This window comes from Ornithorhynchus anatinus, chromosome 1 (genome assembly GCF_004115215.2).
Source record: "Ornithorhynchus anatinus isolate Pmale09 chromosome 1, mOrnAna1.pri.v4, whole genome shotgun sequence".
NCBI classification, from domain to species: domain Eukaryota; kingdom Metazoa; phylum Chordata; class Mammalia; order Monotremata; family Ornithorhynchidae; genus Ornithorhynchus; species Ornithorhynchus anatinus.
In genome coordinates this window covers 173,359,417-173,383,550 of record NC_041728.1, presented here as the reverse complement: position 1 = coordinate 173,383,550, position 24,134 = coordinate 173,359,417, and the positions used below count along the sequence as shown (strand labels likewise).

The window sequence follows — 24,134 nt, the reverse complement described above, 5'->3', positions numbered from 1 at the left end:
GGGGAATCGAGTCTGAAGAAAAACTGACCTTGGTCATGGTTACCACACATTCAGTTGTATCAGAGGTAAATCGAAACTGATTTTGGAGGGTGAAGTCTCTGAATCACAGGGGCTTGAGCTCTGAATCGCATAAACTTCGACTTGTGAGATAAGACTAAACACAAAAGAAATTTTAAAAATCCACTCATACTGACGTTTCGTCTGTGTTTGCTTTTCGTTCTCCACTTGTGCTTCTTAAGTCATTTTTTCATACGCCCTCTGGTTTCAGTCTGACGTTCCTAACCTCTGATAGCAGAAAACTGGAGTTGTTGTTTCAAACAAGTTCCTTGCAACTAATATTACTAGAATGGGCTGCCTTTCTTTCAGCTGGAAGAGAGAAACACAGCCCAAGCCAGACCACCAATGAGCCATATTAGTGGAGAGAAGAGTTCGGAACTCTTAATTTTTTCCATCTCTGTGACACCCTGGATTCTCGTTTCTTCTCTCCTCCTGGAAACCTGATGATGAGAAGCAGCATGGCCTACTGTCCAGAGTACAGGCCTGGGAGTCAGAGTACCTGAGTTCCAAATCTGGCTCTGCCACTTCTGCTGAATGACCTTGGGCAAGTCATTTCACCTCTCTGTGCCTCAATACCCTCATCTGTAAAATGGGGATTAAGACTGTAAGCCCCATGTGGGACAAGGACTGCGTCCAACCTGATTAGCTTGTATCTACCCCAGTGCTTAATGCGGTGCATGACACAGAGAAAGTGGTTAACAGATATCATTTTTTTAAAAAGATGAGTGAAGAAAGGGAAATTCAAGGATTTGAAACACAAACCTGTCCATTTTGCTTGCTGTTTCATTCATTCATTCATTCATTCATTCAATCGTATTTATTGAGCGCTTCCTGTGTGTAGAGCACTGTACTAAGCATGTAGAAAGTACAATTCAGCAGTAAAGAGAGACAGTCCCTGCCCACACTGGGCTTCATTCATTCAATTCATTCAATAGTATTTATTGAGCGCTTACTATGTGCAGAGCACTGTACTAAGCGCTTGGACTGTACAAATCAGCAACAGATAGAGACAGTCCCTGCCCTTTGACGGGCTTACAGTCTAATCGGGGGAGACAGGCAGACAAGAACAATGGCAATAAATAGAGTCAAGGGGAAGAACATCTCATAAAAACAATGGCAAATAAATAGAATCAGGGTGATATACATCTCATTAAACAAAATAAACAAAATAAATAGGGTGATGAAGATATATACAGTTGAGCGGACGAGTACAGTGCTGAGGGGGTGGGACGGGAGAGGGGGAGCAGAGGGAAAGGGGGGAGAAGAGGGTTTAGCTGTGGAGAGGTGAAGGGGGAGGGTAGAGGGAACAGAGGGAGAAAAGGGGGGGAGCTCAGTCTGGGGAGGCCTCTTGGAGGAGGTGAGCTTTAAGTAGGGATTTGAAGAGGGGAAGAGAATTAGATTGGCGGAGGTGAGGAGGGAGGGCATTCCAGGACCGCGGGAGGACATGGCCCAGGGGTCGACGGCGAGACCGGGGTGAGGTGAGGAGGTGGGCGGCAGAGGAGCGGAGCCTGTGGGGTGGGCAGTAGAAAGAGAGAAGGGAGGAGAGGTAGGAAGGGGCAAGGTGATGGAGAGCCTTGAAGCCTAGGGCTTACAGTTGAAGGGGGAAGAAAATCAGCAAAGCTTCACTGTACCCAAGGTTGAGCACTTGAGGAGCATCTCTTCTTGCACCCATAATTCTTTGCAATACTGCCTCCAGTCACCCAGGTACAATTTAGAAAACCAAACCCTCACCGCTACCTCACTGACCAGGCCAGAGGCTGCATAGCCCAGATGCTTCTGCCATGGATCCCAGAACTTGGCCCTGGCTCTCGGGTCAACAGGCTCATTTGGCCAAAGGGATTGTGACGCCCCCCAGACTGCCCCAACTGAGCTCAGACCAGCCCAGACCCCTGCCCAGTAACTGCTAGGGAAGAAGCAGACAGGGGAAGAACAAGGAATGCAAAAGGAGGAATGTTTGAGGGAAGAAAAGAAATAGGAAAAGCAGGAGGAAAAGAAGAAGCAGGAAAAGAAAAAAGAGAAGGAAGGTGCTCAGAAAAAGGCTGCTGGTTGAAAGACCAAAGGCAAGAAGAAGCCAGAATCTGAGTTGCAACTGGTGTTTCCAAACTCTGCACCAAGGAGGAAGACCAAGACCAACCCAGAAAATGTGACCTCGGACAAGCCACTTAATTTCTTTGTGCCTCAGTGACCTCATCCATCAAATGGGGATTAAAACTGTGAGTCCCATGTGGGACAACCTCGTTACCCTGTATCCACCCCAGTGCTTAGAACAGTGCTTGGCAAACAGTAAGCGCATAACAAATACCACAGTTATTATTACTGTATTCAGGTACAGTAATTCAGGATACAGGATGCGTGAAATTTGAATACAGGATTCGTGAAAGTATTCAGATTTTCATTTAGCTTTCTATGATTCCTTTAGAGGTCTTGGTACGATTATTATTATTAAAACCACTGTTTCGAAGGCTTTGCTGATGCTGATGCTGATACTCTTAACCGTGGCTCAGTGAAAAGGGCACGGGCTTGGGAGTCACAGTTCATGGGTTTGAATCCCAGCTCCGCCACTTGTCAGCTGTGTGACTGTGGGCAAGTCACTTAACCTGCGTGGCTCAAATAGAGAAGCAGCGTGGTTCAGTGGAAAGAGCACGGGCTTTGGATTCAGAGATCATGGGTTCGAATCCCAGCTCGGCCACTTGTCAGCTGTGTGACTTTGGGCAAGTCACTTAACTTCTCGGTGCCTCGGTTACCTCATCTGTAAAATGAGGATTAAGACTGTGAGCCCCACGTGGGACAACCTGATTCCCCTGTGTCTACCCCAGCGCTTAGAACAGTGCTCTGCACATAGTAAGCGCTTAACAAATACCAACATTATTATTAACCTCTCGGTGCCTCAGTTACCTCATCTGTAAAAATGGGGATTAAGACTGTGAGCCTCATGTGGGACAATCTGATAACCCTGTATCTCCCCCAGCGTATAGAACAGTGCTCTGCACCTAGTAAGTGCTTAACAAATGCCAACATTATTATCATTATTATTATTACTACAAGCTGTGAGACCAAACTTCAAAGAATGCACCTCATCCTCACCCATTCCTCCTTTCCCTAGTCTACAAGCTCATTATGGGCAGGGAGTGTATTGACCAACTCTGTAATGTTGGACTCTCCCAAGTATTTAGTACAATGCTCTGCACACAGTCAGCACTCAGTAAATAACCACTGATTGACTGGTTGATTCTTGTGTCCCTTCAAGGCCACTTCTCTAGTCTGTAAGCTCATCGTGGGCAGCAAAAGTGTATACCAATTGTATTATACTGTACTTTCTTAAGCGCTTAGTACTGTGCTCTGCACACAGTAAGTGCTCAGTAAATACAATGGATTGGTTGATTCTCCTTGGACCACCGCCCCCAGCAGCCATTCCTGCCCCAGCTCTCTCTCAGATATTACGCGAATCATATTATTGTTATTCTTGGATCTCTGACAGAACACAAGAAAGTTAACCCACACCCAAAAATATCAGCAACTCAGCTAGGAGACTTATCCGTTGTTTCCAAAATCATTACCACTAACATATGAACTGCTGTCGACCAAGCATTCATTTAATAGTATTTATTGAGCGCTTACTTTGTGCAGAGCACTGTACTAAGAGCTTGGAAAATACAATTTGGCAATAAATAGAGACAGTCCCTACCCAACAATGGGCTCCCAGTCTAGAAGGGGGAGACAGTCAACAAAACAAAATGATTAGAAGCACTAACTGGGTCACGAAGAACTCACTCCCTAACTGCAGGAGCCCCAAAACAACCATTTCTTCATTTTCCCTCTCCCTGCTCCCCCTCTGCCCACACCCCGACCTTGGTGAGAGAGCAGGGGTGGCTCTCTGACACCGCGGTGACAAAGGTCTGTAATTTTGCATGTCACCCACAGCCTGCCTTCACACCTGTTTGCCCCTGAATATTGGCGTCTTAACTCTCAGGACCTTGGGGACCTGCATTCAAATCCAGAAGTCGGTCAACAGAACCACCAGTTTAAGCAGTTGTGCTCCCATAACCCTTAACTTCAAATGGAAACTCCTTGCCATCGGCCTTAAAGCCCAATCTGCTCACCTGTCCTGATTTACCTCCCTCATTTCCTACTACCACCTGATCTGCACACTTCACTCCTGTCCTGACTTACCTCCCTCATTTCCTACTACCACCCGATCTGCACACTTCACTCCTCCAGGGCCAGCTGACTCACTGTGCCGTGACCTCTACTATTTCTCTGCCATCCCGTTGCCCACATCCTCCCCCCTGGCCTGGAGCTCCCTCCTCCAAACATGACAGTCTCTCCCCACCTTCAGAGCGTCATTTAAATCACATCTCCTTCAAGAGGGCTTTCCCTCTTAAGCTCTCTTTTCCCCAAATCCTTCCCACTTCTGCGTCGCCTATGGATCTAATAATGTTGGTATTTGTTAAGCGCTTACTATGTGCCGAGCACTGTTCTAAGCGCTGGGGTAGACACAGGGGAATCAGGTTGTCCCACGTGGGGCTCACAGTCTTAATCCCCATTTTACAGATGAGGTAACTGAGGCACCGAGAAGTTAAGTGACTTACCCACAGTCACACAGCTGACAAGTGGCCGAGCCGGGATTCGAACCCATGAACTCTGACTCCAAAGCCCGTGCTCTTTCCACTGATCCACGCTGCTTCTTCAGCACTGATATTGATGATGATGATGATGGTAATAATGTTGGTATTTGTTAAGCGCTTACTATGTGCAGAGCACTGTTCTAAGCGCTGGGGTAGATACAGAGTAATCAGGTTGTCCCACGTGAGGCTCACAGTTAATCCCCATTTTACTGATGAGGTAACTGAGGCACATAGAAGTTAAGTGACTTGCCCAGGGTCACATAGCTGCCAAGTGGCAGAGCAGGGATATTTGTTAAGTGTTTACTATGGCCTAGGCTCTAGGGTAGATACAAGGTAATTATGTTGTCCCACATGGGGCTCACAGTCTTAATCCCCATTTTACAGATGAGGTAGCTGAGGCACAGAGAAGTCAAGTGATTTGCCCAAGGCCACACAGAAAGACAAGTGGTGAAGCCAGAATTAGAAGCCAGGATCTTCTGACTCTATCCACTATGCCATGCTGCTTCCCTATTCACCTCAGCCTCACAGTACTTATGTACATACCCATAATGAATTTATTTATTTTAATGTCTGACTCTTGTTCTAGACTGTGATCTCCTTAATGGCCCTGGAACTTGTCTACCCGCTCTGTTGTCCGTACTCTCCCAAGCTCAGTACAGTGTTCTGCACATAGTAAGAGCTCAATAAATATCATTGATTATATGTTTGATTGATTGATTGTTACCAATTCTTGTGGCAGAGGAACTGTGTCCAATCCGATGACCTTGGTGTGTCTATCTCAACACTTAGTACAATGCTTGGCTCATAAATGAGCACTTAAGAAGCACCGTTATTATTATTATCATTATATTATTTTTATTAAAGCTTGAAACAATTGGGGACAAATCACTTTGGGGACTTTTTTGTGATTTTCATAAATTGCAATTTCAATGATTTTTCCTGTCTGCATTCTCAACCCCCATTGCCCCAGAGAATGAAAACTTGTTCAGATTTAACTTGGTTTGACTCCAGAAGCGTCTCTCCTTCTAAATTGGTTTCTTCACCTGTGAGGCTAAAAGTAAATCCTTCCATTTGGTGAAGTCCTCGTCATCCCTGACAATAAAGCCCTTCTGTGCTTTACAGACGCCTTCATTCTAAAATAGGCCACTTCACCATGAACCAAGCAGCATGAACAAGACATTTGGAGAGAAAAATATGTCGAAAAAAAGGAATACTTGTGATTTCCAAGTGTTTCTGTTCGTAAGATGTGCTTCAGGTCTTAGGCTTATCTATCTCTCATGCAGCGCCACAGGAGAGGGGCATATAAAGTCAGGGGAACAGTGGTCTTTGATGATGGCTTTAGCAGAGCTTCTTCCTTAAACCGTATTAGTTCCCTACACAGTATTATTATTATCATCATCATTATTACGTCAAGCACTTACTGTGTGTCAAGCATCGTTCTAAGCTCTGGAATAAATACAAGTTAATTAGATCGGACCTTGGGGCTCACAGTCTAAGTAGGAAGGATAACAGGTGTTGATCACCATTTAACAGATGATGAAACTGAGGCACAAAAAAGTTAAGTGACTTGCCCAAGGTCACACAACAAACAAGGGGTGGAGTAAGGACTAGAATACAGGTCCTCTGACTCCCAGGCCCGTGCTCTACCCACTGGGATATGCCGCTTCTCATCAATAAGTGGCAGAGCTGTGATTACAAACCAGGTCCTTTGACTTCCAAAACTGTGCTCTTCCCATTCATTCATTCATTCAATCGTATTTATTGAGCGCTTACTGTGTGGAGAGCACTGTATGAAGTGCTTGGAGAGTACAATTCGGCAACAAAAAGACACAATCCTTATCCAACAACGGGCTCACAGTCTAGAAGTAGGGAGACAGACATCAAAAGAAGTCAACAGGCCTCGATAGCATCAATATAAATAAGTAGAATTATAGACATATACACATCATTAATAAAATAAATAGAATAATAAATATATACAAATATACACAAGCGCTGTTGCTGTGTGCCAAGAACTATGCTAAGCGCTGGGGTAGGTAAGAGCTTATCAGGTTGGACACAGTCCTCTAGACTGTAAGCGCGTTGCGGGCAGGGAATGTTTCATTCATTCAATGTTATTTATTGAGCGCTTACTATGTACAGAGCACTGTACTAAGCGCTTGGAATGTACAAATCAGCAACAGATAGAGACAGTTCCTGCCCTTTGACGGGCTTATAGTCTAATCGGGGGAGACAGGTAGACAAGAACAATGGCAATAAATAGAGTCAAGGGGAAGAACAACTCATAAAAACAAGGGCAAATAAATAGAATCAGGGTGATGTACGTCACATTAAACAAAATAAATAGGGTGATGAAGATATATACAGTTGAGTGGACAAGTACAGTGCTGAGGGAGTGGGATGGGAGAGGGGGAGGAGGAGAGGGAAAGGGGAGAGAAGAGGGTTTAGCTGTGGAGAGGTGAAGGGGGTGGGTAGAGGGAGCTGAGGGAAAAGGGGGGGAGCTCAGTCTGGGAAAGCCTCTTGGAGGAGGTGAGCTCTAAGTAGGGATTTGAAGAGGGGAAGAGAATTAGATTGCCTGAGGTGAGGAGGGAGGGCATTCCAGGACCGCGGGAGGACGTGGCCCAGGGGTCGACGGCGGGATAGGCGAGACCGAGGAACAGTGAGGAGGTGGGCGGCAGAGGAGCGGAGGGTGTGGGGTGCGCAGTAGAAAGAGAGAAGGGAGGAGAGGTAGGAAGGGGCAAGGTGATGGAGAGCCTCGAAGCCTGGAGTGAGGAGTTTTTGTTTTGAGCAGAGGTTGATAGGCAACCACTGGAGGTTTTTAAGAAGGGGAGTGACATGCCCAGAGTGTTTCTGCAGGAAGATGAGCCGGGCAGCGGAGTAAAGAATAGACTGGAGCGGGGTGAGAGGGGAGTGTGACTGTATTTAGTTGTATTGTACTCTCCCAAGCGCTTAGTACAGTACCCAGTAAGCGCTCAGTAAGTATGACCGACTGACTGCTGTTATTGTTACTATTGCTAATATGACTAAAACTTCTACTACTCTACTGCTACTACTACTACTACTACTAAATAATAATAATAATGGTATTTGTTAAGCACTTACTAAGTGCCAAACACTTTTCTAAGCACTGGGGTAGATACAAGGTAATGAGGTTGGACCCTGTTCCCTTCCCTCATGGGGCTCACAGACTCCACCCTCATTTTACAGATGAGGTAACTGAGGCACTGAGAAGTTAAGTGACTTATTACTACTACTCAACTACTACCTACAGAAAAGCAGCATGGCTCAGTGGAAAGATGCCAGGCTTGGGAGTCAGAAGTCATGGGTTCTAATCCTGGCTCCACCACTTACCAGCTGTGTGACTTTGGGCAAGTCACTTCACTTTTCTGGGCCTCAGTTACCTCATCTGTAAAGTGGGGATTAAGACTGTGAGCCCCACGTGGGACAACCTGGTCACCTTGTATCCCCCCAGCGCTTCGAACAGTGCTTAACAAATGCCATCATTATGATTATTATTATTCACTTCTCTGTGCCTCAGTGACCTCATCTGTAAAATGGGGTGAAGACTGTGAGCCCCACATGGGACATCCTGATCACCTTGTATCCCCCAGCGCTTACCCAGTGCTTTGCACATAGTAAGTGCTTAACAAATGCCATTATTATCATTATTATTATTCACTTCTCTGGGCCTCAGTTACCTCATCTGTAAAATGGGGATGAAGACTGTGAGCCCCACATGGGACAACCTGATCACCTTGTATCCTCTGCAGCGCTTAGAGCAGTGCTTTGCACCTAGTAAGCGCTTAACAAATGCCCTCATTATTCCTACAACTGCTACTACCTGTGCAATTACTTCTCTTCCTGTTACTACCCTGGCTAAAACTTCTGCTACTCTACTTCTCCAACTACTAATAATAACAATAATAATAATGCCAAGCACTTTTCTAAGCACTGGGGTAGATAGAAGGTAAAGAGGTTGGACCCACTCCCTGTCCCGCCTGGGCTCACACTCTTCACCCCCATTTTACAGATGAGGGAACTGAGGCACAGAGAAGTTAACTACTACGACTGCTACTATCTCTAATACTACGGCAACTCCGTCTTCTACTGCTACTGTGACCATCCATTCATTCAGTAGTATTTATTGAGCCCTTACTACGTGCAGAGCACTGTACTAAACGCCTGGAATGTACAGTTCGGCAACAGGTGGAGACAATCCCTGTCCCATGACGGCCTCACGGTCTAAACGGGAGAGCCAGACAGCAAAGCCAAAGAGAAGAAGACAAAAACAAGACAAAATCATCAGGATGAATAGAATCAAGGAGATATATATCTCATTAGCAAAATAAATAGGGTAATCAATAATATATACAAATGAGCATAGTGCAGAGGGGAGGAAAAGGGGGAAGAATGGGGGGGGGTAGGAAAGGGGGAACAGAGGAAAAGGGGGGGCTCTCTCTACCGCTACTTCTCTACTGCTTCATTACTACCATTTCTTCTGCTGCTGCTACTCTGCTACTCTTCTCCCTGCAAATTCAGCCATGATTCCTGGCATTTTCATTCAGGCTTGTAAATTCTGTTCCAAAACGTTTACATCAGCAATACTGTCACTGTCCTCCCCAAATCTGTTCGGTCAATCAATCAATCAGTGGTGTTTTTCTTGATCAACTACTGTGTGCTGAGAAAGTCCTGGGGGAGAGCACAGTAAAGTATACACGATTCCTGCTCTCGAGGACCTTAAAATCTAAAGAGCCCATCATGGCTCTTGAATCTGTTGCCGAATTGTACATTCCAAGCGCTTAATACAGTGGTCTGCACATAGTAAGTGCTCAATAAATACAATTGAATGAATAATGGGGGTCTTGTCTTATGCTGTCAAGGCGTTTTCAACCCATAGCGACGCCATGGACACATCTCTCTCAGAACGCTCCACCTCCATCTGTTATCGTTTTGGTAGTGGATCCACGGAGTTTTCTCGGTAAAAATCCGGAAGTGGTTTCCATCGTCGCCTCCTGCGCAGTGAACTTGAGTCCCCGCCCTCGACTCTCTTCCGTGCCGCTGCTGCCCGGCACGGGTGAGTTTTGACTTGTAGCAGATTGGCTTCCACGCGCTAGCCACTGGCCAAGGTAGTAATGGAATGAGTAGGCCTCTGCTTGACTCTCTCTCCAGTAGCCGAGACAGGCAGTCCTGGGAAATCTCCAGGTGTGACCCTGAGAGGGGAATTGGGGAGGCAAACATTAAAATATGTTCACTAGGAGGAAATGGTATAGTAAAAAAAAAATCCACATAAACGCTTCATGGGTGTTGCGCAAGCTTAAGCGCTTAGTGCTGAAATGGCAGTTGAGGGATACCAGGTGTGGAGATCAGAAATCAGACAGGGTAAGTTCTGTGAAAGAGATAATATAATTACGATGACGATGGTGATAATAACAATGATAATAATATTTGTTAAGTGTTTTCTGTGTGCCAGGCACTAAGGTAGATTCAAGATAATCAGAGGAGACATAGTGCCTGCCCCACCTGGAGTTCACAGGCTAAAGGGCAGGAAGAACGGGCATTTAATCCCCATTGTACAGAAGAGGAAACTGAAGCACAAAGAGGTTAGGTGTCTTTCCCAAGGTCACATAGCAGGCAAGTGACAAAGCTAGGATTAGAACCCAGGTCTCCTGGCATTTTTTTGCTTTTATGGTATCTGTTGAGTACTTTCTGTGTGTCAGGCACTGTCCTAAGCGCTGACTCCCAGGCTTGTGCTCTTTCCGCTAGACCACACTGCCTCTCGGAGATGTGATTTCAATAAATCAGTGAAACAATCATTGGCATTTAGTGAATACTTACTGTATGCAAGGCACTTTACTGAGCACTTGGGAAAGTATAATACAGAAGAGTCGGTAAACACGATCCCTGCCCACAAGGAGCTTGCAGTCTAGAGGAGGAGCTTAGAGTGGAAGGCAACGGATCCACCAGATATGAAAGGAAGCTCCAGGTGGGATGGAGGGCATGAGCAAGTGGTTAATGGTGGAAAAGACAAGAATGAGACTTAGAGAAGAAGAGGCATGAGGCAAATCCTACTACCTTCCTAGGAACCCTAGCCCTCTCCTCCTGCTGGCCATCTTGGCCTGTCAGAGAGCACGAGGGGTCTCGTACAACAAACACACACAGAGCTTCTCCTTAGACACAAGCCAAACTAAGCACAAAGAGAGACCTTAGGAGAGGCCGTTCAACTCCTCACTGGGGACATTCCTTGAGCAAGTAGGTCAGAACTGTGAACCCCGTGTGGGATAGGGGCTCTGTTTGACTGGCTTATCTTATAACTCTACCCCAGTGCATCAAAATCCTTACCATCGGCTTTATTCACCCAGCTCGTCCCCTCCTTCTTTACCTTGCTGATCTTCTAAAACGCAGCCCCGACATTTCACTTCTCGAATGACTGTACCCTGATCTCATCTTTCTCACCACTGTCCCCTTGCCCATTTCCTCCTCCTGGCCTGAAATTCCCTTTTCCCTTCATTTTTGACACACCACCACAGATCACGCTGAGAAGCAGCGTGGTCTAGTGGATAGAGCATGGGCTTGGGAGTCAGAAGGACCTAGGTTCTAGTCCCAACTCCACCACATGTTTGTTGTGTGACCTTGGGCAAGTCACTTAACTTGTCTGTGTTTCAGTTAGCTCATCTCTAAAATAGGGATGAAGAGTGTGAATTCCATGGGTGACATGGACTGTATCCAACCTGATAAGTTTGTATCTACCCCAGCACTTAGTATAGTTCCTGGCACACAGTAAGTGCTCAACGAATGTCATTTGGAAAAAAAATCACTCTCCCCACCTTCAAGGCCTTATTAAAATCATATCTCCTTCAAGAGACCTTCCCCACGAAAGTGCTCATTTCTCTGCTCACTCTCCTTTCTTCATCATCTATATTCTTAGATCTGTTCTCTAGAAGCATTTGATATTCACCTCAGCCTCAGCCCCACAACACTTATTAGATATCATTTTACCCTGCCATATCCCCCATCTGTAATTTATTTTCATATCTGTGTCCCATTCTAGATTTTAAACTCCTTGTGGACAGGTATCATGTCTTCCCCGACTAAAAGCTGGAGAAATGCAGTGTGGCCTAGGGGAGAGGGCACAGGCTTGGGAATCAGAAGGACCTGGGTTCTGATTCTGGCTCTACCACTTGTCTGCTATGTAACCTTAAGCAAGTCACTTCACTTCTCTATGCCTCAATTCCCTAATCTCTAAAATGGGCATTAAGACTGTGAGCCTCACGTAGGCCATGACTGTACCCAACCCGATTTACTTGTATCTACCCCAACACTTAGTACAGTACCTGTCACATAGTAAGCGCTTAACAAATACCATAAAAAAGTCCTCACTTCCCTGTCTTAGCCCTCCTTTTTGCATCATTTGGGTCTGTTTCCCATCAGCATTTTGATATTCCCCTCAGCCCCACAGTGTTTATGTACATTTCCTTCTGTAATTTAATATCTATCTCCCCATCTATTCTGTAAGCTCTGTGTGGCCAGGGATCATCTAGATCTATCCCTTTGCACTGTATTCTCCCAACTACTTAGTACAGTGTCCTGTGCCCAGGAAATGCTCAATAAATAGCATTGATTATTGAGTGATACCAACTCTATAGTATTGTATTCTCCTAAGCACTTAATACAGTACTCTGCACACAGTAAGGCTGAGTATATACCATTGACTGATTGATTACATTTCTTGGCACATAATAAGCACTTATTTAGGACTGTACTAACCTTTCACCAGCTACATAAACCTCAAAGTAGTAAAATCCCCAAAGTAGTAAAATACTGGCAGCATTTGGCAGCAATTAAGATACTGAGGAATCTGCTCATGAAATGGTAGAAAAGCAGCAAGAAGCAGAGTGGCCTAGGGTGTAGAGCATGGTCCTGGGAGTCAGGAGGACCCGGGTTCTAATGCCGGCTCCTCCACATGTCTGGCCGGGTGCCTTTGGGTAAGTCACTTATTTGTGCCTCAATTACCTCCCATGGAAAATGAGGGCTAAGACTGTGAGTCTAGTGTGGGACAGGGACTGTGCCCAACCTGATTCTGTTGTCCCAACCTGATTCTATTGTATCTATCCCAACAATTAGTACAGTGCTTGGTATATAATGTATGCTTAATAAGTACCGTCATTATTAAGAACGAGGAAATGAGGATCAAGTTGGGATGAGAAAATTGCTTTCTGTGTTGTTCTGTCATTGCTGGTTCTACTTAGAGTGGTAAAGAAGCAAGTAATAGGCTGCGGAAGGAGCTGTTGTCTGTTTGCTTGACTGGAGGAATGGTTAGTGGGACTATCTGGGGGTTGGAACTATTCCTCATCCATCTACATTTAAGGCATCTTTATTTTGTAGTGATTCTTTCTTTTTCTTTCCCAGGGAGTCCTTTCCGATGATCTTGGTGGCCAATAAAGTTGATCTGATGCACTTGCGAAAAATCACCAGGGAACAAGGAAGAGAAATGGCAACGAAACACAATGTAGGTTGTGTGAGTGAGTGTGAGAGAGAGAGAATGTGTGTGACTGTGTGTGTGAGTGTGGGCGTGGGCACCGGTGAACATTTATAAGGGAAGGACTGATATTGTTGTCCTCTAGCTGCTTAAATACCATTAAAGGGACTAAGGATGTGATTCATTTGTTCTTAACGATGATGAAAATTAAACTCTGGTCACCAATTCAATAATCACAATTTCAGAGAGCCAACAGCAAAGGAAGAACAAGAACCTAAAGTGAGTGACATAATCAGAGGCCAAATCTGACTCTCTCACTCCTAACCATTCCCATAAAGGTTCTAGAATGGAATGACAGTAGCCTTAGTGACCTTCCTCATAACCCTTAAAATTTCTCCTGTGGACTTTTGCGGTAATGTGATCATTACCCTGCCCTCCGCCTCCACTCTCCTCTCTCCTCTAGGTAGATGTCTGCTCCAATCCCGCTAACAGATGATTTAGCTGGGATTCTGGGTAGGATTGTTGCCAAGTTCATGGGATCTTTTTTATTTATTCCATTTTTGTCTCACTTTTTTGAATGGTATTTGTTAAGCCCCTACTATATGCCAGGCACTGCAATGGATAGGGAAGGTTAAGGACAAGATAATAAGGCTCACGGCCTTAATCCCCATTTTACAGATGAGGGAACTGAGGCACGGAGAAGTGAAGTGATTTGCCCCAGATCACACAGCAGACAAGTAGCAGAGCTGGGATTAGAACACAGGACCTCTGATTCCCTGGCCCGGGCTTTATCCACTAGGCCACACTGTTCTCAGATTATGCATTCATATGCTTCATCCAGATTATTCATTCATTCATTCATTCAGTAGTATTTATTGAGCGCTTCCTGTGTGCAGAGCACTGTACTAAGCACTTGGAATGAACAAGTCGGCATCAGATAGAGACAGTCCCTGTCGTTTGACGGGCTTACAGTCTAATCGGGGGAGACAGACAGACAAGAACAAGGGCAATAAATAGAGTCAAGGGGAAGAACATCTCGTAAAAACAATGGCAACTAAATAGAATCAAGGCGATGTACAATTCATTAACAAAATAAATAGAGTAAAGAAAATATATACAATTAGATTAGTGAGATTAGTGTCTCAGCAGTCTTGAGTTCATTACCTATTTCTACCATGCTTTGTCTCGCTTAGTCCATTCATTCAATCGTAGTTATTCAATGCTTCCTGGGTGCAGAGCACTGTACTAAGAGCTTTTCTATGCCTTAGTTTCCTCATCTGTAAAATGGGGTTTCAATATTTGTTCTCCTTCCTCTTTAGCCTGTGAGTCCTTTGTGGGACAGGGATGGCTTTCAACCTGATTATCTTCTATCTACCTCAGAGTCCATCATTCAATCCATCCATCAAACAGTGGGATTTATTGAGCACTTATGCGTGCAGACCATTGTACCAAACATTTGGGGGATTATAGTAGAGTACGTAGACATGATCCATTTCCTCAAGGAGCTACCAATCTAATGGTCTTTCAATTTTATTTTGTTATCCTGCTCAGGAAACCAAATTAGGCCCTTCCCCTGTTCCTTCTCAGCAAATCACCTCTAGCCAGAGGCTGTGGACTAACCCTCCAGGTGATAGAATGGCCACCTCTTGTCAACTCTAGCCTAATACCATTTAAAAATGGTATTCGTTAAAGTGCTTACTATATGCCGAGCACTGGGGTAAATGCATGATAATCGGATTGGACAAAGTCCCTATCCCACTTAGGGCTCACAGTCTAAATCCCCATTTTCTAGATGAGGTAACCGAGGTACAGAGAGGTGAGGTGACTTGCCCAAGATCTCACGGCAGAGAAGTGGTGGACCTAGGATTCGAACCCTGACCCTCGGACTCCCAGGCCATGCTCTATCCGTTAGGGCATGCGGCTTTATCTTTGGGATCACATCCTTCTTCATACTGGATCTCTGTGGTGGGAGGGGAGAGGGGAGATAGCAATATCCTCATTTTACAGAGGGACATCCTAAATCGTAGCATCCCCATCACTCTCGTTCAGTACTAGAACCCAGATTTCCCAATTGCCTTCCCCCTCTAGACTACACAAATTCCTTGGAAAGAAACTTAATGAGATAGGCTCAGGTGCTCATGGCTAACCTATGTAGGAACAAGCATCTTGTAAAGATGTACAGTCAGAATTTCCACAGATTTTATTCTTGTCGGAAAGGAATTTACTAAACACCTACTCTGTGCTGCACGCTTTGGTAAGTAGAAGGGAATCAGAGTCTGCACTGCCCCTGTCTCTCCTAGAGCTCACAATCTAAGGCAGGAGGACAGTTCTCTCATCCCCATTATATTGCCAAGGAAATTGAGTCCCAGAAAGGTTTTGTAACTTGCCCGTGGTTCCACAGTGGGCCTGTAATGACAATAATTGAAGTATTTGTTAAGCGCTTACTGTGCACCAAGTATGTTCAAAGCACTGTGGTAGAAGACAGGATAGTCAAGTGAGACACAGTCCCTGGCCCACAAGGGACTCACAGTTTAAAGAAGAGGTAGAACAACTATCGAATCCCCATTTTACAGATGAGGAGCCCGAGGCCCAGAGAAGTTGTGACTCCCCCCTAAAACTGTGAACCCTGTCTGCTCTGATTGTATTCTACCTATTCCAATAGATAGTACAGTGCTTGGAACAAATTAAGCACTTAGATGTATTCCATAATTATTAGAATTACTTTTCATTTCACTTTTATTTGTATCATGAGTGACCTACAGTCAAGGTTACTGTTTCTCACTCATTCATTCAGTGGTATTCACTGAACACCTACTGTATGTGAAGCACTGTAGTAAGTGCTGGGGAAGAATACAGATTCAGTCGCTGGTCCTCAGGAGTCTCAGCATAATAATGATAATAATAATAATAATTGAGGTCTTTGTTAACCACTTACTATGTACCAGGCACTGTTCTAAGCACTGGATTGATACAAGGTAATCGGGTTGGACACAGTCCCAGTCCCACATAGGACTCACAGTCTTAATCCCCATTTTCCAGATGAGGAAACTGAGATGGAGGGTAGTTAAGTGACTTACCCAACATCGCACAACGGAAGTGGTGGTGCTGTGATTAGAACCTAGGTCCTTCTGACTCCCAGGCCCGGGTTCTATCCACTGAGCCATGCTGCTTCTCTGCTTCATCAGCATGCAAATGAACAATTAGGGACGGACGAACTGATGGAACTTCTCATCCTTGGCCCAACCGGTATCTTTCATTAACCATAAAATTCCCAGCCCACAAGATGCATCTCTCTTGGACACTCTTAAGAATGTCTCCCCTTGTAAACTGTAAACTCTTGGAAGCAGGGATCGTGCCTATCAGCTCTGTTGTATTGGACTTGTATTTATTGAGCACTTACCAGGTACAGAGCACCGTACTAAGTGCTTGGTAGGGTACAATATAACAATAAGCAGACACATTCCCTGCTCACAATGAGCTTTCAGTCTAGAGGGGGAGACAGACAGGGATTGTCTCTATCTGTTGCCGAATAGTACATTCCAAACGCTTAGTACTGTGCTCTGCACATAGTAAGCACTCAATAAATATGATTTAGTGAGTGAATGAATGAACGAATAAATATAAAATACATCGGGGATACGGTAAGGGACAAAAGGGGTCGAAGATGAGAGCTTGGTCAGAGAAGGCTTCCTGGAGGAGATGTGATTGTTTTCTAAGGCTTGGAAGCTGGGAAGAATGGCAGTCTGTCAGATATAAAGGGGGAGGGAATTCCAGGCAGGAGGAAATTCATGAGCAAGGGGCAGAAATTGAGAGAGACAAGAGTGAGGCACAGTGTGTAGCTTGGCATTAGGGGAGCAGGCCGGGTTGTTATAGAAGGAAAGCAGCCCAGCTCTGTGGGTAGAGCATGGGCCTGGGAGTCGAAAGGACCTGGGTTCTAATGCGGCTCCACCGCTTGGCTGTTGGGTGACCTCGGGCAAGGCACTTCACTTTTCAGCACCTCAATTGCCTCATCTGTAAAATAGGGATTAAAACTGTGAGCCCCATGTGGGACAGTGACTTTGGCCAATCTGATTTGCTTGTATCTACCCCAGGGCTTAGTATACAGTGCCTGGCACATAGTAAGCGCTTAACAAATACTATTATTATTATTGCAGAGGAACAAGGAAGGGGGAGAGAGTAGAGGAAAAAGAGTGTGTGGGCCAGAGCGTCTCTGCAGGGCTGGTGAGAGAGGTCTCTACAGAAAAACAAACTGGGAATTTTCAGAGAACAGATGGGCTTTTGTGCACTTCAGAAATGGTAAGCCCAAGGAGGCTGCCTCTTCTCTCTCCGCTCCAGCCATTTAAGGCCCAAGTGGGGCCAAAGTTCTGAGGAGATTTAGAAACTGACAGCTCAAGTTTCCTTTGGGATCCTGCCATGTTACAAAATAATATCCAAGCTAAAAATGGAATCGGAGGCCTGCCGATAATACCCGGGATTGTTCACTGTCTCCAGGAAAGACTTTCCACAGAGGGGGAGGCAAATGGGGGATAAATGCAAAAACTTTTAGGAATAAATCATATCACTTATCTCCCTGAATGACTAATATCACTGCGACTTTCTCTCCAAGGTCATAACTGGAGTCATTGGAATGGAGAGTAGCGTGGCCTAGTGGATAGAACGCCAGCCTGGGAGTTAGAAGGATGTGGGTTCTTTTCCTGCTCCATCACTTACCTGTTGTGTGACCTTGTCCAAGTCACTTCACTTCTCTGGGCCTTGGTTACCTCATCTGGAAAATGGGGATTAAGACTGTGAGTCCTATGTGGGATAGCGACTGTGTCCAACCTGATTAGCTTGTATCTACCCCAGCTCTTAGTACAGTACCCAGCATGTAGAGAGCGCTTAAAAAATGTCATAAAAAGGAAGACTAGACTGTAAACTCCTTGAGGACAGAGATCAGGTCTACCTATCCTATTAGTAATAATGATATTTGTTAAGCGCTTACTATGTGCCAGGCCCTGTTCTAAGCACTGGGTAGATACAAGGTTATCAGGTTGTCCCACCTGTCACAGTCTTAATCCCCATTTTACAGATGAGGGAACTGAGGCATAGAGAAGTGAAGTGACTTGCCCAGAATCACTCGGCTGACAAGTGGCAGAACCGAAATTATAACCCACGACCTCTGACTCCCAAGCTCTTTCCACTGAGTCACGCTGCTTCTCTTGTATTCTCTTGCCCTTTTGTATCGTACCCTACCAAGTGCAGTGCTCGGCACACAGTAATCGCTCAATAAATACCACTGATGGGTCGATCAATCTGTTGTACTCTCCCAAGTTCTTAGTACAGTGTTCTGCACATCATAAGCGCTCAGTGAATACCATTGATGGTGATAAACCTGGATGGAAATGGAAAGTGACCTGCTGCCTGACCTCTAGTGATGTCTTCCCAGATCAGGGCAGGTGAATCTTATAGAGCAGCAATTTTACCTAATGGAAAGAGTGCAGGCCTCACAGTCAGAAGACCCGGGTTCTAATCCTGCCTCTGCTGCTTGTCTGCTGTGTGACCTTGGGCAACTCAGTTAGCTTCTCTGTGTCTCAGTTCCCTCATTTGCCAAATGGAGATTTACTACCTGTTCTCCTTCCTGCTTAGACTGTGGACCCCATTTGGAACTGATTATCTTGTATCTGCCCCAGTGCTTAGGACAGTGATTAGCACATAGTAAGCTCTTAAGAAACACCACAATTATTATGTCCAGTGGAGCAAGTGTGTCTAGTCTCCCTGGCTCTATTTCTGGCAACCAGAGATTTTTCCCCTGCCTCCAGCTGCCTGGAATGGTGATTGACCTTTCTTGCCTGCAGCAAGCCAATAAAAAAGAAAGATTTCAGCATGTGTTAATGTTTCTGTGACCTCCAAGGAGTTCTAGCCTAAATATGGGAAGAGTTCTTTCTATGTGTGTGGCCTTAATGACTCCAAACCATCCTGGTTAAAAAAAAATGAGCGCTAGAAAAGGTTCAAGGGAGCATTCCATTTTTATCCTGCTGTGTTGTGCTGAACATTTGCATCCTTCACAATAAGTGAAGCATGGTGAATTTTGGTCAAATGTTCTGGTTATCTATATGGAAAAGTGAAAACTCAATCTCTCTCTGGAGTCCAAATTCTGCCTCCAAGAGTAATATTCTACTGCAGTTTCAACTATGCCATTTTCCCCTTTCAAAGGTCGAAGATGAACTGAGTTTTTACAAAGGAAGCCAGAAAATGTTACCAGGCATCCTCCGTCCAACCTGCTACCACGTTAATCCAAGAAAATGTGCAATCCAGGCTTGATTACTGCATTAGCCTCCTTGCTGGCCTCCCCACCTCCTGTCTCTCCCCACTCCATTCCACACTTCACTCTGCTGCCAGGATCATTATCTACAAAATGTTCAGTCCATGTTTCCCCACTCCTCAAGAACCTCCAGTGGTTGCCCATCCACCGGTGTATCGAAGAGAAATTTCTTACCATCAGCTTTAAAGCACTCATTTATCTTGCCCCTTCCTACCTCACAGCGCTGCTCTCCTACTAGAACCCAGCCCGCACACGTCACTCCTCCAATGCCAACTTTCTCACTGTATCTCAAGCTCATCTATCTCATCTCCGGTCTCTCACCCAAATCCTGCCTCTAGCCTGGAACACCCTCCCTCTTTATATCCAAAAAACGATTACTCTCTCAACCTTCAAAGCCTTATTAAAGGCACGTTTCTTCCAAGAGGTCTTCCTTGACTAAATCCTCCTTTCCTCTTCTCCCATTCCCTTCTGCACCAGACTTGGATTTGCACTCTTTATTCACCCCCCCTTAGCCTCACAATCCTTATATACATATCTGTAATTTATTCATATGAATGTCTGTGTACGTCAATCATTTATATTTGTTGAGCGCTTATTGTGTGCAGAGCACTATACTAAGCTCTTGGAAGAGTATAATATAGCAATTTAACAGACATATTCCCTGCCCACAATGCCGTTACAGTGTACAGGGGGAGACAGACATTCATTCATTCATTCAAACGTATTTATTGAATGCTTATTCTGTGCAGAGCACTGCACTAAGTGCTTTGAATGTAGAATAATAAATACGTATGAATATTCACAAGTGCTGTGAGGTGGGGAAGGGGGTAGAGCAGAGGGAGGGAGTAGGGGCGATGGGGAGGGGAAGAGAGGCAGAGGAAAAGGGGGCTCATTCTGGGAAGGCCTCCTGCAGGAGGTGAACTCTCAGTAGGGCTTTAAAGGGGGGAAGAGAGCTACTTTGGTGGATGTGAAGAGGGAGGACATTCATATAAATTAATAAATTACGTATATGTAGCTACAACACAGCCGTATATGTATGTCACTCTGCTTCTCTTGTATTCTCTTGCCCTTTTGTATCATACCCTACCAAGTGCAGTGCTCGGCACACAGTAATCGCTCAATAAATACCACTGATGGGTCGATCCACCTGTTGTACTCTCCCAAGTGCTTAGTACAGTGCTCTGCGCATAGTAAGTGCTCAGTGAATACCATCGATGGTGATAATGCAGGGAGCAAGTCAGGGTAATACAGAGGGAGTGGAAGAAAAGGAAAAGGAGGACTTTGTCAGGGAAGGCCTCTTGGAGGAGATGTGCCGTCAACAAGGCTTTGAAGTCGGGGAGAGTGATTGTCTATTGGATATGAAGAGGGAGGGCATTCCAGGCCAGAGGCAGGACATGGGTGAGAGGTCAGAGGTGAGATAGATGAGATCTAGGTTCAGTGAGCAGGTTGGCATTAGAGTAGTGAAGTGTGTGGGCTGGGTGGTAGTAGGAGAATAAGGAGGTGAGGTAGGAGGAGGATAGGTGATTGAGTGCTTTAATGCCAGTGGTGAGGAGTTTCTGATGCGAGGGTGGATGGGCAACCACTGGAGGTTTTTGACAAGTGGGGAAACATGGACTGAACATTTTTCTAGAAAAAGGATCCAGCAGCAAAATCAAGTATGGATCGGAGTGGGAAGAGACAGGAGTCTGGGAGATCAACAAAATGGTGAATATAGCAATCAAGGCAGGATAAAACATTTGCTTGGATTTCCATGGTAGCAGTTTGGATGGAGTAGAAAGGGTGGATTTTAGCAACGTGAAGATTGAACTGACAAGATTAGTGATAGATTGAATATGTGGGTTGAATGAAAGGAGTCAAGGATAATGCCAAGCCTTGTGAGACAGGAAGAATGGTTGTGCTGTCTACAGTGATGGGAACTTCAGAGGAAGGACATGGTTTGGGTGAGAAGATACCTAGTTCTGTTTTAGACATGTTAAATTTAGAGATGTCTTGAGGCAGGAGGAATTGTGAAATGGCAGAGGGGGAGAGAGATCAGGGCTGGAGATGTAGATTTGGGAGTCATCTGCATAGAAGTGGTAGTTGAAGCTGTGGGTGTGAATGACTTCTCCAAGGGAGTGGCTGTAGATGGAGAATAGAAGGGGACCCAGAACTGAACCTTGAGGGACCCCCACAGCTAGGGGATGGAAGACAGAGTGGAGGTACTGAGACTGAGAGTGAGTGGCCAGAGAGATAGTAGGAGAACCAGGAGAGGACCATCTCCCCCTCTAAACTGAAAGCTTGTTGTGGGCAGGGAATGCGTCTATCAATTCTTGTTGAATTATGCTCTCTCAAGTGCTTAGTACAATGTTCTGCACATAGTAAGCGCTCAATAAAGGCAATTGATCGATTGATTGAGTCAGAGTGGACCACAAGCCCAGTGTGATTTATCCATGTGCTAAAGTTAAACAAATCAAACGGGATGTGGTGTGAACGTAAGGAACGTCAAGTCAGTCCTTGTTCAGAACTCAGCATCAGTAAGGCACCATCCACATTTGAATTTGTCACTCTGAGATATGGAAGGAAGAAGAAAGAAGGGCAGTGGATTGGGGGATAGAAGGATGGAAACTACATATTATAAGGAGGCAATAACAATAATAATAATTGTTATTATTAATAATATTGATAATGTCTATAAGACTCTGGGCTTTTAGTCCTTGGAATGATAAGAATAAGTAGTACTTGAAAACAAATATGTGATTGCTATTTTCTGCCTTAGTGTGGAGTAAGTGGATTTGTACCAAGAGGGATTTAGGATAGACCATAAGAAGAACATTCTGATTTCAAAAGTAATAATAATAATGTTGGTTATTTGTTAAGCGCTTACTATGTGCAGAGCACTGTTCTAAGCGCTGGGGTGGACACAAGGGAATCAGGTTGTCCCACGTGGGGCTCACAGTCTTAATCCCCATTTTTCAGATGAGGTAACTGAGGCACAGAGAAGTGAAGTGACTTGCCCACAGTCACACAGCTGACAGGTGGCAGAGCTGGGATTCGAACCCATGACCTCTGACTCCAAAGCCCGTGCCCTTTCCACTGAGCCACACTGCTTCTCTGAGCCACGCTGCTTCTCTAGCCACGCTGCTTCTGTACAGGCCTGGAACAAATGACCAGTGGGGGAGTGGTGTAGAATCTAAAGGGAGGTGAGTGACTGTAAAGCTACTCGTCTAGACTGTAAACTCCCTGTGGACAGGAAACATGACTACCAGCTCTGTTGTACTCTCGCAAGTGTTTAGTTCAGTGCTCTACTCCTAGTAAACACTCGCTACATAGCATTGATTGACGGGTTTCCTGACTTCTCAAAATTTCTTCCACCCTGAGGAGGAGTCTAATAAAATTGTGAAGCGATTCCATCAACTGCCATGCTGTAATAATAGTTGTGGTATTTGTTAAGCACTTACTATGTGCCAGGCACCATACTAAATCCTGATAAAAGCAAATCAGGTTGAATACAGTACCTGTCCCTTATGAGGTTCACAGTCTTAATCCCCATTTGACAAATGAGGTAACTGAGGCCCAGACAAGTGAAGTGACTTACCCCAGATCATACACAGCAGACAAGTGGCGGAGTCGGGATTAGGACCCAGGCCTGGAATCTATCCATTATAACCCAGAACGGCTTCCCCTCAGTTGTTCAGAGAGAGAGAGAGAGAGAGTGTGTGTGTGTGAATGTCTTGGGATACAAGGGGCTCACTGGGGAGTGTGAAGCTCCCGTTGGGTGAAGGATGCTAGAGAGTCTAAAAGTCCTTTTCTCTGTGATTATGTCAACGTTTTTTCTCTTCCAGATTCCGTACATAGAAACCAGTGCCAAGGACCCACCACTAAATGTGGATAAAGCCTTCCATGACCTCGTTAGAGTCATCAGGTGAGCAAAAGCCCTCAGCACGTCCCTGCCTGTCTGAGAGGCTTGTATTCGGGCTTTTGCTGGGGACTGTAGTTCATGTGGTTTGCTGTCCTGTGACCAATCTCCCGTACAGTGCTTTGCACACAGTAAGCACTCAATAAGTATGATTGAATGGATAAATGAATAACCAGTTCCTTGCATCCAGGGTGATGCTTCCCAGCTTCTGCTTGTTGTGTTTTTCTTTCTTTTTAATGAGGGATGGAGTTTATAGAATTTAGCAATCACTATGTGAAGAGCACTTTACTAAGCCCTTGAGAAAGTAAAATACAATCAAATTGCTAGATATGATCCCTGCCCACAAGGTACTACTATTATTACTGCTATTATTGCTATTTAAAAAAATGTCATTTGTTAAGCGCTTACTATGTGAAAGATGCTGTTCTGTGTGCTGGCTTGGGTACAAGCAAATCAAGTTGAACATAGTCTCTGTGTCACATGGGGCTCCAAGTCTTAGTCCCCATTTTGAAGATGAGGTAATTGTCTCAAAGAGAAATGAAGTGACTTGCCCGAGGTCAAACTGAAGACAAGTGGCAGAGTTGGGATTAGAACCCAGGTCTTTCTGACTTCCAGGCCCGGTATCATTCCACTAGGCCATGTTGCATCTACTATTACTATCAATCAATCATTCATATTTATGAGCGCTTACTACGTGCAGAGCACTGTCGAAAGCACTTGGGAAAGTACAGTACCACAAAATTAGTGGACATGTCCCCTGCTCAAAATGAGTTGATGCCT

The 24,134-nt window shown here is 45.1% G+C and overlaps 1 protein-coding gene across 1 annotated transcript in view; it reads left to right on the top strand.

The window, feature by feature from the left end:
• MRAS (muscle RAS oncogene homolog) overlaps positions 1-24,134 on the top strand; it is a 137,999-nt gene that overhangs the window by 110,457 nt on the left and 3,408 nt on the right. Inside the window, exons 4-5 of the mRNA XM_029073953.2 lie at positions 13,089-13,188; positions 23,281-23,360. Coding sequence (XP_028929786.1) covers positions 13,089-13,188; positions 23,281-23,360 — 180 coding nt within the window. The remainder of the gene's footprint in view (positions 1-13,088; positions 13,189-23,280; positions 23,361-24,134) is intronic.